At 41.6% G+C, this 17,159-nt stretch overlaps 1 protein-coding gene across 2 annotated transcripts in view; it reads left to right on the forward strand.

The window, feature by feature from the left end:
- Positions 1-17,159, forward strand: part of Grid1 (glutamate ionotropic receptor delta type subunit 1) — a 735,616-nt gene that overhangs the window by 673,355 nt on the left and 45,102 nt on the right. For both annotated transcript variants that reach the window (XM_051142026.1, XM_051142032.1), the window contains exon 13: positions 4,709-4,904. In XM_051142026.1, the coding sequence (XP_050997983.1) occupies positions 4,709-4,904 (196 nt within the window). The remainder of the gene's footprint in view (positions 1-4,708; positions 4,905-17,159) is intronic.

Below are 17,159 nucleotides of genomic sequence, written 5' to 3' on the forward strand. Positions count from 1 at the left end.
AACAGGATGACTTATGAAAGTGAAGATCTTAGATATTGAATGCGTTGCTTCGGTCACTGTTTCTAGAACTTAATTCATTGAAGTCCCCTGGAGAGCTGTGAGAATGTAGCTGCCTAGCACCAACCCAAGAGTTTCTGAATCATTAGATCTGGGGTCAGGATCAAGAATCTGCATTTCTCATAGTGCCAAGGGGTCTGCTGAGGCTGCAGCTCGGAGGACCATATGAAAGTTGATCGAGTATGTCAGATGACTGGGATTTTCGGAGACAGGATTGCACCCAGAGCGGCAAGCTTTCCAAAGTTCTCTGTCAGCTGGCGAGAATCACCCTGTAGTGTGCATCCCAGGTGAACCATATTTTCTCACTCATTAGGGTCTGCATAGGTAACTTCTCTTCCTAGAACGTCCTACTCATTGGCTCTTTCTTGGCTGCCTCCATCCAGGCTGTATGATTCAGCTAAATTATTCTCTAGGAAACCCTTTCTTACCTCTGACTCACAACCTCTTCTGCTTGTTCAGGGATTCTCCTATTTGTAACTGTAATTCACTCCCACTCATATTGTTTGGTCAGTTTTGTTTTTTTATTTGTTTACTTGTTCTGTTTTCTCCAGTTGCTCACATACGTCCTGTTGCAAACTTCTGGGAGATTGATCTGCTGTTCATCTCCGTTATCCATCTCCTGCTTTAGGTACCACTGTGATTGGCCTATTACACATTTAGAAAGTGTTTGGGGCAATAGGTAGTTCAGTGATTTTATTGAGGCACATGTTACACATGGGACTGACAGAAATCCGACCTGTCATGAGTGGACATCTGTCTATCTTATAATTTAAGTCCTTGGACATGTGTAGCCACTTCTTGTTGAGGAGAGTGGCTTCAGGAAATGTGCTGCAAATGTAGCCCCCTCCTGGTAAACTCCTTCCCTTCTTTGGATGGGGTTCCTATCTGCACTCAGCATCTGTCTTTTCTTTCTTTCTTTCTTTTTAAGATTTATTTATTTATTATGAATACAGTGCTCTGCCTGCTTATACACATGCAGGCCAGAAGAGGGCATCAGATCATATTATAGATGGTTGGGAGCCACCATGTGGTTGCTGGGAATTGAACTCAGGACCTCTGGAGGAGCAGTCTGTGCCCTTAACCTCTGAGCCATCTCTCCAGCCCCCCAGCATCTGTCTTTTGTTGATTTCCAATTTTGGGTTGGCAGCCTTGTTGACTGGCTGTCCTTGTTCTCCATTATCCTTCCCTGTGTGGCCTTTCCAAACTCTGCACTCTGACAAGAGGAAAACTACCCATGTAGGTGATAGTTTTGGGTTGTCCTTAGGGGGTCCCCACTTCTACCCTTTTAAGCCTGAGGCACTCAGAGCCATGATGGGTGGACCTATTGTGTGACAGTCATGGAAGTGATCTTGGAGTTCATTGTTGAAAAAGTAGACATCTGTGAATGGAGAGATCTCTGTACACAAATTTGTGCCTGTAGGAGGTGATGGACAGGGTGCGAGTCAGATGGTGAAGCTTCTCAGGATAAAGTTGATACTTGGGGAAGAGGGAACAATAAGCTATGCTGGAACAGAAAGGAAGCTAAAGCCATTAACATTCAAGCTGCCTGCTTGTCATCCATGATGCTCCCTGAGCCCCTGGCCTGAAACACCATCATGAATAAATACACAGGGTAGAGGACATCTCAATTTTAAATGTGGGGATAAAACAGGAGATCAGAGCTCCCTGGAAGTTATGCATTCATTCCATACTTGTGGAAGCTGCAGTAATTTAGAGTAGTTCAGTATTTAGACTCAACTGTGTAATTCATCCTGATGTTTCCCATTCATCAAAGCCTGTATTTGTTTGTATTACCATGAGAAAAATAAAAAAAAATATGTAGGAAAAAGAAGATTTCCCCTCCTTTCATTACAGGCAAATTATGGCAGAGTTACAACCCTTGGGGCCCTTCAAGCAAAGGAACATCTTGCTTCAATTAGATATAAATAATGAACAATAATTAGAAGGATTTCTTCATCAAATTTGTTATTTTATGTTCCCTTTCATCTGCAATGTATTGAAATGAATCCTGAGCTCTATTTCTAGGCCACATAGCAAGGAACAGGGGAATGCCACAGAATGTGGCACTACAGCAGAAGGGAGCAACTACACACTGCTGTGTTCGTGTGCTTGGTGTGCAGGCTGCTGTCAGCCCTGGGCTCAGGCCTATGGACTACTGATGGAGCTGCTTCAGCTCCAGGCCTCCAGATCCTTACATCTGCTGGGGGCCCAAGTGTATACAGCTCGCTCAGAATCATGACCTCCAGCTCTTGGGCACTGACCCCGTCAGATACTGCTCTGTGATCTGAGGTGGAATCCTACGTAATCTTCATTAGGAACCCAAAGTGCGACAGGCTTTGCGTCTAGTCCTCATCTTAAGATTTGGAAACTGAGGCATGAGCACATGAATGAACTTGTCCAGGACACTTCATTAGTGATGGTGGGGTCTGAAAACAGGAGAGCAGCTGGACTCCAGAGCCGCTGCTTGTCCTTGCTATGGAACGCTGCTCTCTGATGTGCCAGGGAGATGCTGCAGATACAATGCCCTTCAAGCCATGAAGATGGCAAAAAAGAGACCTGGGCTACCGGTGGCTTTGCAGTTAGATTTGTAGACATTCACAGGTTCCTGAAGGAGACAAAAGGATTCCAGGCAAAGGGAGAGACAGTCTCTGGTAGCTTCGATGAGAATGGGTAGTGTTTCTTATTTTCAGTTTAGCAACGGTGGTGAATAAGGATAGGTAAAACCACTGGCGATGAGCAGAAGGTTGTGTAGATCAACCTGGGGGACTGGTTGGTGTAGTGGTTAGCTTTTGGCCAACTTGACACAAGTTAAGAAGATTTGGGAAGATGACAGTAAGTCAAAATGCACTTCATTCACTTTGCTAGCTGTACTATGCTTATATCCCTCATGTTATCCTATATGGCATACCATGCTTGTTTTATAAGAAAGTATGGAAACGCTTATATAATGTGTGTACTGTGTGCACCCGTGTGTGTGTGTGTGTGTTTGTGTGTACATGTGTGTGTGCATGTGTGTGTGTGTGTGTGTGTGTGTATTTCTGTGTGTGTAAACCTAGCAGCATATCAAGCTGTAGAGGTCAAATTTCACCAACATTATCACATGGCCTACTTGGAGATCCAGTGACTGCTGCCCTCCAGCTGTACAAGAGAAAATCTTTCCCCACATCATGAGCATGGGAAGAGATCCAAACTCAACATTCAAGATACAATTTCTAGCTCTCCTTATTTTTACACCATTAGAACATGAAAGACTATGTGGCTGAGCCACTGTTAAGGCTCACCACCTTCTGTAGTGAGGACAGTGTCTATCACAACACTTAGAATGCCATATACCAAGACAATTCGCAAAATTAAAAAAATAATGTCAATGTGAATCCAAGCTTTCTCTCCAGGGTCCAACTGGATCATTCTTTCTTTATTTCTCATCTGAAAGTCTCCGTGTTGGCTCTATTAACCCACACTGTTGTCTGTACCTCTCACTGACCCAGGAAGAGCCAACCCAAGTATGTTGTTTTGGTTTTCTACTGATGTACTAAACAACATGACCAAAAGGATGTTGGAGAGGAATGGGTCTATTTCATCTTATAGTTTAAAGTATAGCACAAAGAGGAGTTAGGGCAGGAACCTAAAGACAGAAAATTAAGCAGAGACTATGGAAGACTACTGCTTACTAGCTTGCTCCCCATGGATGGCCAAACTTGCATTTTTATACAACCCAGAACCAGCCCTACTTTGTGGGATGGACCTTTCCACACCAACCATTAATCAAGAAAATTCCCCCAGTGCTTTATCTACAAGCAATCTGAAGGGGGAAAGCCTTCTTCTCTGACCCAGTTTAGGTGTCTGTGTCTGTTGTCAGGTCGCTGAAGGGTCCTCCTGAGACACTTTGGCCTTCTAATGTATGCCTTGCTGGAGCTACGTTGCTTCTTCTCTGTAAAATGAACCCAAGCTCCCAAAAGTAATTGCTACTCAAACATCAGTATCTTCTAAATAACTTTAGATGTTTAAGAAAATCAAGAGATACATGTAAAAACCCAGTTTTCATTACTGGGTTTCATTACTGGATTTCCAAGATCAAGCTAGTTGCGAGGTACTCAGCATCATTAATTGGCTGGAACCCCAGCATATCTGCAAGTTTTGGAGGGGATGCCTCTTAATTGATTCAGCATCGATGTGAGTGTCTGCCACACTAACTCCAAGTGCCCTAAGGCTAGCCATCTACATCATCCATCTTGCCTGCTCTGCGTTTGGATGCTCAAGGCAGAAGCCTTCAGGAATTGGTGTTTTGTGTGGCCTCGATTCTGTTACATTGTGATTTCCTCCCTTGACATATTTTTATAGCTGTACTCTAAGCTCTCTGATGGCAAGAACCATTTTTTTTTTTTTTTTACCTGCTGTTGTATTGCTGAGCTCAACACAGAACCTCATTTTCTATGCTTGGTAATCTTCTTGAGGAAATGCATCTGTGTCATATGGAGGCCTGGCTCCAGGCTAAGGGACTGATACATTTGGATGCCATGTCTGAGGAGTGTGGATAATGGGTCAGTGCAGAGATTGGAATTCAGGTGGGGGGCAGCTTGCAGCCCATTTTATCCTTGTAGAGTATAGCATGCAGCAATTACCAATATTTTACTTCCTTTCAACCTTTCAGGACATTTCAGGACCTGTCCAAGCAACTGGAGATGTCTTACGGAACTGTCCGAGATTCTGCTGTCTATGAGTACTTCAGAGCCAAGGGTACCAATCCCCTGGAGCAGGATAGCACTTTTGCTGAGCTCTGGAGGACCATAAGCAAGAACGGAGGGGCTGACAACTGTGTGTCCAATCCTTCAGAAGGCATCAGGAAGGTAGGCAAGAGTTGTTATCTGGGCCCAAGTGCTGGGATACGGTCCATGAGTTTGATCATCTTTTAGACCACAGATACCTTCCCAGAAGCATCTGCCTGTAGGTAATCTAGCCTCTTACTCCTCAAGCTGATGCCCACTCTTAGCTGTAGAAGCAGGGGGCTGTGCATAAATACCTTCTAACTTTCCTCAGGAAAGTTGGTTATGAGAGAGCAGAGAGGTTAAAACAGAGCTATGAGCCTCTCTCCACATTTTCTGTTGGTTTTACGACCCTTATAGGTGAGAGCACTTGGTAAAAATGGAACACCAAGGGACAAGGGAGCACCGTCAGGACAGGTGTACTTATGGCGAGTTGACAAGGACACTAGTGTAGGGAAGACCACATGGGGGACAAAGATGATCTAAGGACATCTTTAGGCTGTACTATGGAGAAGAGATATGTTTGGAGGATAGTGGCAAGGACAGTGGCTCTGAGATGGAGCCTGTACTAGAAAGGGAGGGGCCAGAACTGGAAAGGAACGTCAGAGAAAACCATTCATTCTCTTCTTGCTTGTCTTTCTGCTGTGGTAAACACCATGACCAAAAGTGACTTGGAAATGAAGGGTTATTTCTTCATATCAGTACTACAGTTTACAGTCCAACTTTGAGGGAAGGTGGGCAGAACCAGAAGGCAGGAAATAAAGTGGAGATCGTGGAGAAATGTTGCTTGCTGTTTTGCTGGCTTGTGCCCAGCCAGCTTTCTTATATAATCCAGCCTAGGGGTGGCACTATCTGCAGTGGTCTGGATTCTTCTATTTAAATTACCAATCAAGAAAATGCCCTCATGCCACAGGCCAATCTGTTGGCAGCAGTTACTTAACTGAGAGTCTCTCTTCCCAGGTAACACGAGGATGTGTTAAGGTAATTGTACAATCTAAACAGGACAGCTCCTGGCCTGAGAGCTTGCCAAACATTGCTCCTTTATTTAGCTTACTTTCTTACAGTGACATGCACTGAGAATCACTGTATCATCAAGCAGATGAAGTCCTATGGTTAGACTCTGTCCCCTTGTCTCCTCAGGGTCCAGACTCAGGGCTGTCATCCACTGCCATGTGTTCTGTGGCTCTTAAAGTTTTATGGGAAGAAAAGTGATGGGATCAACATAGGTGCCCTATGCCTGCTGTTGATGCTTGGGGCATCCTTCTGTCCAGAAATTCTAGCAAGTGGCATTCACTGTCCCTAAGGTCACTTATGAGGGGCATGCAAACTGTGAGTGGCCCCAGGAGAACACTATAGTCTTTTTGCTCGGCAGTGTCACCTGTTATCCTTCCTTCTCTCTCCCCTTCCCCACCACCCTGCAGAATTCCACCCTCACTAAATACACACAAACACACAAAAAGATACACTGCTCTAATCCCCTCCTTCAATAACTGTTTGGCCTTTCTGCACAGTGCTATGGATGTGAGCTCAACTTGGGAAAATTTCTGGGGCCACCAAGTCACACTCTTTATGAGGAGACGCCCCACCACCAAAATCCTTCTAAACCCATCCCAGGAGAACCCTAGGACATTCAAGAGAAGAAGCCTCAGTTCTGTGTGGCAAACTTGGTATGTCCTGGCAGAGCACAGCCTTTGTTCTATGGCCTCGGTGTGCAATGGATCATAGCCAGGAATGAATGCACTCTTACACATCTGTGTGCAAGGGAAGGTTGACACCATTAATTTTTTTCCCTTCTAGCAAGGCTGAAAGAAGGGATATGTCTGATGCACTTGGGGTGAGTCTTGGTTCTAAAGATCCCCAAGGATATGCATGGAGCATGCTATTTTCCCTGTCTGGAACCTCTCAGAGTCTCAAGAAACCCGAATTACTTCTTGCTTCTGGGGTCTGCTCAGAAATTTAAGACTCTATAACATATATGATAGATATTTTAAGTCTCTATATTTAACCAGAATAATAAAACGTTACATGACTGTGCCAATCCTCATGCTTAAACAATGAAGGCTTCTTCATTTTTAGTACACTGCACTAGATGGTCCTGTCTTGAACTTGTAAGTTCTCTTACATCCCTGCTATCCAGTCTTGGGGAGGCAGGTGGTGACTTCATTTGGGGAGGCAGGTGACTTCATTTGGGGAGGCAGGTGACTTCATTTGTGGAGGCAGGTGACTTCATTTGGGGATGATGAACACAAAGTTGACTAACTGCCTTTTGGTGAGGGTGAGGCCTGAGTGAGGGCCTTGGAGTTCCTTCTTGTGGCCTTTTCAGAGAGAGCCGGTTCTCCATCCACAGAGGATCTACACAGACTCATTGAAATTGAAATAGCACTCCACGTAGCACCTCTTCGGAAGGAAACAGTAGTTGTTTATCAGGAGATACTTTATGCAGGGAATAGTTGCAACACACAGTGGTCATACACGATGAGCACCAGGAATATATGGCGGGCTTCTGCAACTCAAAAAGGAAGGACCAGATCTGCCCATCATAATGTTCTACTTGTAGGTTTCTAGGACCCTCTGGATCCCAGGGGTCCTGCTCAAACTATGGCACCAGCCAAGGACAATACCTGCAGTAAACTTTGAACCCCTACCCAGATCTAGCCAATGGACAGGACATTCTCCACAGTTGAGTGGAGAGTGGGGTCTGACTTTCACATGAACTCTGGTGCCCCATATTTGACCACGTCCCCTGGATGGGGAGGCCTGGTGGCACTCAGAGGAAAGATAGCAGGTTACCAAGAAGAGACTTGATACCCTATGAGCATATATGGGGGGGGGAGGTCCCCCTCAGTCACAGTCATAGGGGAGGGGAGTAAGGGGAAAATGGGAGAGAGGGAGAAATGGGAGGATACAAGGGATGGGATAACCATTGAGATGTAATATGAATAAGTTAATAAAATATATTTTAAAATAAATAAATAAATATTCTAAAAAAATAAATAAATAAGGAAGGCTCAATCAGCTTAGGAAAAAATGGACAAAAGTCTTGCACAGGCCTTTCACAGAGAGGCAACACATATGGCCAATAATCACAGGAAGAGATGCTTAAGGTCGTTAGTGTTTTATGAAATGCAAATTAAGATCATAAAGATATATCATTTTATACCAATTAGCCTGGTGCAAGACGAGAGGTGGTAGAGAGGATGCAGAGGAACAGGTGCTTAATTGCTGGTGGGATTGTTCTCAATACAACCCTTTGGAAAAGAGTTTGTCATTGTGTTATAGAATGAGACGTCATGTACTCCATGGCTCAGCTGTTCCACTCCTGTGTATCCACCTTAAATAAGTCTACATGAACTCCTGGAGGCAGGAAAGGCCACGGTAGCACTGCTTATAGAGCCTAAATCCTGGAAACAACCCAAACAGCTGCTAACATGGAGAAAAACATCTGCAATAAAATGTATGAGCTACGGCTGCCTTGAATGCTATAGATGAAAGTTAGCAGAAGAATATTGAACAAAAATGCATTATAGGCAATATTGTATGGGTCAACTAATAGGAAATAACTTGTACCATCACTTCCTTTTAAAAGTGTATAAAACTCTCTTAGATGAAAATCCAAAGTAATGATAAAATACAAGAATCACCATGGTAATTGCTGCAGATGGAAAGAAGTTGTTACCTACTGTTGGGGTAAGTCACAGTTACTGTAGCTTTATATAAGCAGTGGTTTTATCTTTTTATATTATCATGTCACATAATAATAAGTATTAAACGGTTCAATTACAAAAAGGGCCATGAACAACATCCTAAACCAAGGCCTATGATTAATACCATCCTCTGTACTCATTTCTCTTCCAAATAAATGAATCCAGAACAAATCAGGTAGAATCTGACTTCTGACGTATGCCAGCCCTTTCCTGCTCAATCTGAATGCCTACTTCCATGTATGGAAAGCCAGCATACACTACTAAAACCCTCTGGAAAGTGACAAATCTGGATAAGGGTCACTTGGGAGATACCTCTACTAGCCTTAGCCAACCCTACTCCATTGTTCAGTGTGTTCAAGATGAGCAAAGCAATATAAAATAAAAGCAAACCATGAGGGATGCAGATAAAGGGTCCTTATCAGAGCCCGTTGCTTCATGATACAGAACCTAATCTTTTTTGGATCTATATCAAACTTATGGCATCATTTTATAAGCCCCAAGTGATTTCAGGGTCATGGCACCCTCTCTTACATTTGAATCTTCAAGAGGGGAAAATTGCCAGTTAGCACTAAGCAAACATGCTTTTATAACCAGTGTCATAAAAGTGAGTTTATGGTATTGCTGGAAAATGAAGAATGCAAACTTTTGTTATTAGAAAACAAGCTCCGATTCCCGACCGGATCCTTCCTCTTTGTTTGCCCATGTGCAAGGTCTGGGCTGAGGAGCTTTCTATCTGCCCCTGTGGAGCTGTCCCTCCCTACATGAAGACTACACATTTAGTAACCTTGTGGGTCACTGGGCTACAGCTGACCAAACTTCAGATGCTTATACCCTAAATCTAAACATCGTAAGTGAAAATTGACGAGTAGGAAGACATGAGTCACAGCCTAACATCTACATAGGAGCAACTCTCCAAACACTAGCCAGAGACTGCTCGCTACTGTGCCCTGCAGAGGCTAACAGATGCCTACCAAGGGACTTCTTTGGAGCCTCCTTTAGCCACAGAAGGGCAATCATACTTCTAATTTCCAGTTGCTCTTTGATGACTCCAACTCCATTTCCAGACAGTGCGCAATAGTGGAGCAATGTCTAATTGCCACTAAAGTAAAGGAGCTTAGTAGCTGGGCTATGTTGGAGAAGTGCTATTATTTTTTTATTGAGGAGTACTGAGGCTTTTAATGACCTGAAACCAACTTAGGTGGGATATTGCTTAGGAAGAAGCAATCCATTTCTAAGTAGCAGAACTGGAAAAAGTTATGTCATGGTTGCCCTGCAGCTGAGTTCTACCGCCTCATGCCCAATACTCCTCAGGCAAGGAGGAGCACAGTCCTTCCTGGGTCACAGGGAAGACAGCAGGGAGCAATATGGAAAGAGAAGAAAATTTTTAAGTATTTTATTTTGGTTTTATTTTATTTTATTACTTTATTCATATTACATTTCAATGGTTATCCCCTCCCTTGTATCCTCCCATTCCCCCTCCCTCCCATTTTCCCCAATGACTGTGACTGAGAGGGACTTCTTCCCCCTGTATATGCTCACAGGGTATCAAGTCTCTTCTTGGTAGCCTGCTATCCTTCCTCTGAGTGCCACCAGATCTCCCCATTCAGGGGACGTGGTCAAATATGAGGCACCAGAGTACATGTGAAAGTCAGACCACTCTCCATTCAACTGTGGAGAATGTCCTGTCCATTGGCTAGATCTGGGTAGGGGTTTGAAGTTTACAGCCTGTATTGTCCTTGGTGGAAATTTTTATTTATAAAGAGAGTACAATACATAGCTTTTACAACACTGCCAGGCATCTGCTATGTCTCAATGAATAGTGCGTTCTTCCTGAGTGAGTCATTGTTTGCTGTCTATAAGAGCAGAGACAGATGAATTAAGCCCACAGTTCCTGCTCACTGTTAGCAGGTCACTGGCTTTAAGTCTCTGATAGAAAAAGCAGGAAAATATATTTGGGCTTATTTTTAGGCTTACGTGTTGATCGCCTTGGTCCTGAAGGATGTGTGGCAGAGAGAGCTGGGAGGTGGGGAGGGACTGGCTTCACTCTTCTCAACCACTCCAAAGGAAGACTAGTCAATATCTCCACATGTGCAGGATAATTTTTGTTGAGATTCGTTTTTAGGTTGTATTTTGAAATTATCTTACTAACTAGTTGGTTTCCTAAAGGCTTTTTCTTATATCCTTGGTTTTGATTTATCTATCTCCCACACCCTCCTCCCCCTCTGCGCTATCCATGCTCAGTCTGTTAACTCTCATTATTCTTCCCTTTTTTTTTACATGTGTCCTACTATCCTTTGACTTACTTTTTCTTTGATTTGGGATGTATAATATAGACCTCTATATGATTTTTTTTGTATCTCCTTCCTTTGAGTTATGCCAGCTTTTCACCTCCTGTTCTACTCCATAGTCACCCACTTCTCCTTGCATAAAAGCCTCTCTGCACTTAGTATTCAACCCCACTACATTCATTCATAAACCCACCACCAGCACCAAGGGGCAGGAAAGGACAAGAAGAGGTGGTACAAGGAATGCAGTGACCAGAGGATGGGGACAAGAATGAAGTGCTATGTTCTAGATATGACAGAACTATCATGGTCATGATCTCTCAGTATCTGTGGCTAACTGCACAAGACCTATCAAGCTAGCAAAAGTCCCAGAATAGGTAGATAGATGGGCTTCAGACCAAAGTCCACACTGAGAAACTCCAGACAGTGGATGGTTGCTGGGGGGAGGAGGACCAATGTTTATTGAGGATGCTGCTACTAGTAGGTTTCTCGTGCTCCAGTGGATGCCCAACAGACCACCCACGAACATATGGGTAGGTCTAGTTGGACCTAGTGGGCTATTTTTAAAAAGATATTTGAAGTAGGGATGGAAGCATCTTGTAGAGAATGTGGGGGAAGCTGTACGGAGGAAATAAGAGAAGATTATCATCATATTTTATTGTATACATGCATGAACTTCTCAAAATTAAAGAAAAAATTAAAGACATAAAGACTCATTAAACATTGGCAAATCTACACCATATGGTTTTAATTCAGATATATTTTGTAAATAAAATATTACTAGAAAACATTACCCATTCATTTACATTCCATTTATGTCTTTTTTCCCAATAATCCAGCAGAGCTAATAGCGACCATATGGCATGTAAAGCCTAAAATAATTATTATGTATCAGTTTGCCAATGAAACGCATGACTATTGGCTCATAGCAGAGCTGTGTATCATTCATGTGCTCATAGGCACTGCTAGTTACTCATCATCTAGATTTCTGTACCATCTAGAAGTTCACAGGGACCCTGGAAATGTTCCAATCTATGTCCACACTGCTTTATAGCTTGTAAGTTCCCCCAGCAGCTCATTGTCTAGTATCCTATCCGCTAGGAGCTCATAGATATCTTCACTAACTCATCCTCTATTCACTACCCAGCAGCTCATATTTTAACCCTTCTCCTAATCGGGGTTTCTATTGCTGCAATGAAATACCGTGACTAAATTTAACATGGAGAGGAAAGGGTTCATTTGCCTTACACGTTCATGCTGTAGTCCACCACTGAAGGAAGTCAGGTCAGGAACTCAAACAGGCCAGGAAGCTGGAGGCAGGAGCTGATGCAGAGGCCAAGGAGGGGTGTTACTTACTGCCTTGCTTTCCATGGCTTGCTCAGCCTACTTTCTGGTAGAACCCAGGACCACCAGTCCAGGGATGGAACTACCCCCAATGGACTAGGCCCTCTTCCATCAATCACTCATTAAGAATGATCCCTATAGGCTTACTTACAGCCACATATTATGAGGACATTTTCTTAATTGAAGGTCCCTCCTATCAGATAACTTTAACTTGTGTCAAATTGGCATAAAACTATCCAGCACAACCCTGCACCACCTAGTACCTCATAAGCATAGTTCATGATTTAGCTCTGCTCCATTGCACTATTTATAGCCATGTCTCACAGCTCCTCATCTATCTCTGCACTATCTAGGAGCTCCTGGGTACTTCTAGTAGCTCCTCCCCCATCTCTTCCCCCTCTAATGATCTCTGCGGTCTCTGTCTTTCTTATCCTTTCTATTCCATCTCAGGTAGCCTAGGAACTTCTTCCTCACTGTACTAGAACCAAATTTAGTGCTAGCCTGGTATAGTCTCAGTTTGAAATCCATAGCACAAGACATGGTGTCCAATGACTTATCTACACTGTTGTTTGCAGGCTAAGTGGACTGATTGACTTCCATTGTCTCCATAATGTAATAGAAAGGGGACATTAGTCTAAGAAAGGATGGCTGCCTGATGTTACACACACAGGAATAGAGCAGTCAGCAAAGCAGTGTTGTCTGTTCCCACAGTCTAGGCGTGCCATTCTATCCCCCAATGTGCTTGTACTATACGAATGCACATGCTTTTATTTCCTTTTCACTTGCATGCTAAAGTAGCAAGCTATATGCCTAGCTTCCATTTTGAAAGTTTATTCAGCCTTACATGTGTCACTGCAAAGATTATTTAGATGTGCTTTTCTTTTATTTTTTATTCCCAAACTATTAAAATTATCAATTGGAGAAATTCAGAGATAACACAATTGAGCTTGCAAGTGGTTCAAATTTATATGATAATAAATATGTCACATGAAGTCAGGCTCTAATGTTGCTGGTGGGAATATTTTATTTTTCTTTAGTTCAATCAACTCTACCAAATAACATCCAACAAAACCCAGTGTCTATGCAGGGCTGTGCTGATCCAGGCTGCCAAACGATTAAGCCTTTCCATAAATCAGACCTAATATTTAATAACATTGTCAAATAGAATATAGTGTTAATAGTTTAAATGTCAATCTTTACAGCTCATTGAGCCCTTTGAATAAATAGATGAGTAACTTGTCTCAGACTTTGTGGCTAGAGACAGTAATTTTTCAGAGGGAAGTACTTTGAGGCCACTGTCTTCACAGAAACTATTTTTTCCCTTTTAGTGCATATCACCAAGGTCACAAACTAAGAAAACTAAGCAAGGAAAATGCAATACACACATCTTATCTATTCTTCCACCTATCTAACGTTTGCCTGTGTACCACCTCTCAGCACCTGCCCTCTTTCTTTCTGCTCTCTGTCAAGCTCTCACTGTGTGCACTCCCTGCTGAGTGTTAGGGATCAATTCTATGGGGGATAGGGAGGTGATCCCCAGAAGCACTGCAGCCTTCCTTCCACTGAATGATTGGAAAGTTTGGAATTCCTTAGGACCCATATTTGGCATGAGCTAGAAGGTGATGGAGGTGGCCATGTATGTGGCAGCACCTTGGCTCATCAGCATAATGGTAGTTCCTACTGAGAAGTGGGAGAAGCTGCCACAAGAGGGCACTTCTTGTGCTCTGGGAATGCCCAATCCAAAGGCCAGGGTCCTTTGACATAGATAATGGGAAAGGTAGTTTGATGCCTCAGAAAATGGATGGCAAGACACAGCAAGCTCTCTGCAGTGGAAAGTAACAACAGTTGATACCAGCAATTGCATGTTTTAGGCCTTAAATTATGTCCTTTGTTTGCTTCCAAGTTAGTATGGAGTGGGATAATCTGAGCCTCCTTCCTTCTAAGCCACTCACAATGGATGATCATTTTTTCCATTCCTATGCCATTTGTATTGGTCCACCTTACAGGTTGAATTGTCTCTTCCCTTTACTCATTTATTTATTCCCTTATTCATTCATTCATTGAAGGAATGCAATTTAAAAAAAAAAGAAATGCAATTTGAGTGGGGTTTTCCTAGAAGGTCTACATGTGAGTATAAATTGCATGTAATTTAATCTGTGCCTTTGAACAATTGAACTCACCTTTTTGAATCATTGGTGAGATTTTAGGAATGTTTGCCTAGCTGAGAATTATTATTTTATTTATTTATTTATTATTACACATAGTGTTTTGGCTATTTGTATTTGGCAACCTTGAAGAAAACATCTTTCCTATTTTGATGGATCTAAAATTCTGAATGTAAATCAATATATACCGTATCTCAATTTATCCACTTAAAACATCTATCTAGACCTAAAAACATCTTAACCCCTAAACAACTAAGCTTAATTGTAAAACTAAACTATCTGGTCTTCAGCCCTATCAGAGACTTGAGAAGGAATAAAATTAATTACCTGAGTAAGCAGGAAGTGCAGTTTAGCAGCTTCCAAAGTGAAAAAAAAAAATGACAGAGACAGTTTGCTGTCTGAATAGTTATGCAAAATTCTTTATAATGCTGGTGCATCATCTTCAGCCCTCTGGCCCAGTATATCTGAAAGACATATTTGTGAGGCAGGAACTATTGAGGACTTGCTTACTCTGGGCAGAATTTGGCTGTCGACTCTACCTTCATCCAAGCTTGCCAAATTCTAGACAGAACTTTGTCTGTGCCTGAAACAAGGACATTTTGCCCACTAGCTGGTTTGTGACATTTGAATCTATCTCCGTTTGGAGGTCCTGAAACCTTAAGAGAATGATGCCCCATTTCCCCTAAGGAGGTTGGGTAGGTTTTTGGTTGCTTTTTTTTGATCTATAGATGTTTATTTCCATAGGTTATATGTTAATATTGGTCTTATTCAGAGAGAAAACAAGGTTAAACTCAAGGATGTCTCCCTTTTCCTTTATCTTTCATTCTTAGGTTTGGAGATAGCAGTTGAAAAGAAGGAAGATGGGTATAGAAGTGTATAGAGATGATAGGACAAAATAGGTTATTGAAGCTACTCCTCAACTTAAGGTCTTAATTATTACTCGCAAGGTTATTTTTAATTCGCTGGTATAGCATTTTGTATATTGATGCAAATGAGTTTAATTTTGATACACTGGCATAGAATTCAAATTCAAGATTATTCTTCACCCAAATTATATACATTTTTACTCTATTATGAGATATTATACCCATACCATTCAAGTAGAATACACGTTTTACTTCCAATACTTTGAAAGTGTTCTTGCAGGCTGTTCAGGATAAGTATGTTATTCAAGTTAATTGTTAGTTGATCAAATCATGGTCATGTCAATTACTAGTCTATTTATATTACAAAAATATACATTCTATGTTTAACAGATAAATATGATTCTATATCTATCTATATATCTATAGATAGGTAAGGGAAAATAGATAAAGTCTTCAAAAACCTCACAGGTATACATAATATGATATTTAAAGATTTTTTTTTATTATTTTAAAGAGATTCATTGACAATAAGACAGGTTAACTCCTGGCAACACACAGCCTATTTCAAAGAAGAAGAGAATTATTTTTAAAATGGAATACTATGCAAAAAGCCAAAAGCAAAGGGAAAAAAGTTATGATACTGAAAACCACAGTGTCATGGATCAGTCTTAAAGAAACTTCATTGAGTGACGTATTTATGTTTGAATCCATTTATACGACCCACAAGAAGGGTAAAGGCAACCCTGCTGTGGATTCTGTGTGAAAAATATGACCAGAGAATATTTGAAGTTGATGGAAATGTGATTTTGTAATTTACCAATGTGTAAAGTTGAAAGAAACCCTGAGGATTGTAGCCCAAGGTATTGAGTAGATGTCAGCACCTTGTCTTAGCATCTGCCGTACGCTAGGAAGAGAAAATTAAAGAAAATAGACAAACACGCCTCAGACTTTCATGAGAAATGACTGGCATACATAGAATAAGAAGTTTACGTATCTTGTTCATCGCATTAATTTAGGCAAAATATATTTTCATTATCTTCAGTGTTCTTTAGTCATGTTTCACACACAGAATATACAGCAGGGTTGTGTTTACCTCTCTTGTGGTTCATATAAATGGATTAGGAATATAAATATCCATGTTCACATTAGGTCACTCAACAAAGTTTCTATAAAACTGACCCATGACTTTGTGACTCTCAATATCATAACTTTTTTTCTTCCCATTTTTGGCTTTTTGAATAGTATTCCATTTAAAATATAATTCTCAGCTCGTTCTTCCACTCTGACTAGATCTAGTGCATTGCCATTGTTGACAATTTAGGGCTTTTATAAAGAGTGCTATACATAAGTCTTATGTGGAGTTTGATTTCTATTTTTCTCTGCTAGATGCAAAGTGGTGGGCCTGTAGGGCCATGGGGAAGGGCCTATCTGGTATTGTGTTGTTTCACACACCCGTTGTTTAAGTTCAGATTCCTAGACATCCTAACCTTCATTAGTGTTGCCAGCCTTTGTGGCTGGCTTGAAGTTATAGCCAATGTTAACTCTTTCACTAAAACATAGTCAACCCAGTGGGTGGGAAGAACCACCTCATTAATTGTTTTAAGTTGGCAACTACTGAACTTAAGTAGTTTTTCATGTGCTCGTTGGCCAGTCATGCATCTTCTTCAGAAGGGTGAGCTCAAGTCTTTTGTTAATTTTTATTGAGCTGTTCATCTTTCTCATTGCTGATTTATATGAGTTTGTAATATATTCTGGATATAAGTCCTCAACGAACAGGAAGTGGTACAAATATAATTTGCAGAGGGTGACTGGCCATTCATTTTCTTAATGGCATCTTTGAGAAGTAGAATTTTTAATTTTGATAAAACACTATATGTCATTCTTTGCTTTCTCATGGTTAATACTTCTGTCCTGCCTAGAAACTATTGCCTAATCTAACATTCAAATTTTCTTCCAGAAGTTTTAATACTTAGTA

The sequence above is a fragment of the Acomys russatus genome, chromosome 3 (assembly GCF_903995435.1).
Source record: "Acomys russatus chromosome 3, mAcoRus1.1, whole genome shotgun sequence".
NCBI lineage: Eukaryota > Metazoa > Chordata > Mammalia > Rodentia > Muridae > Acomys > Acomys russatus.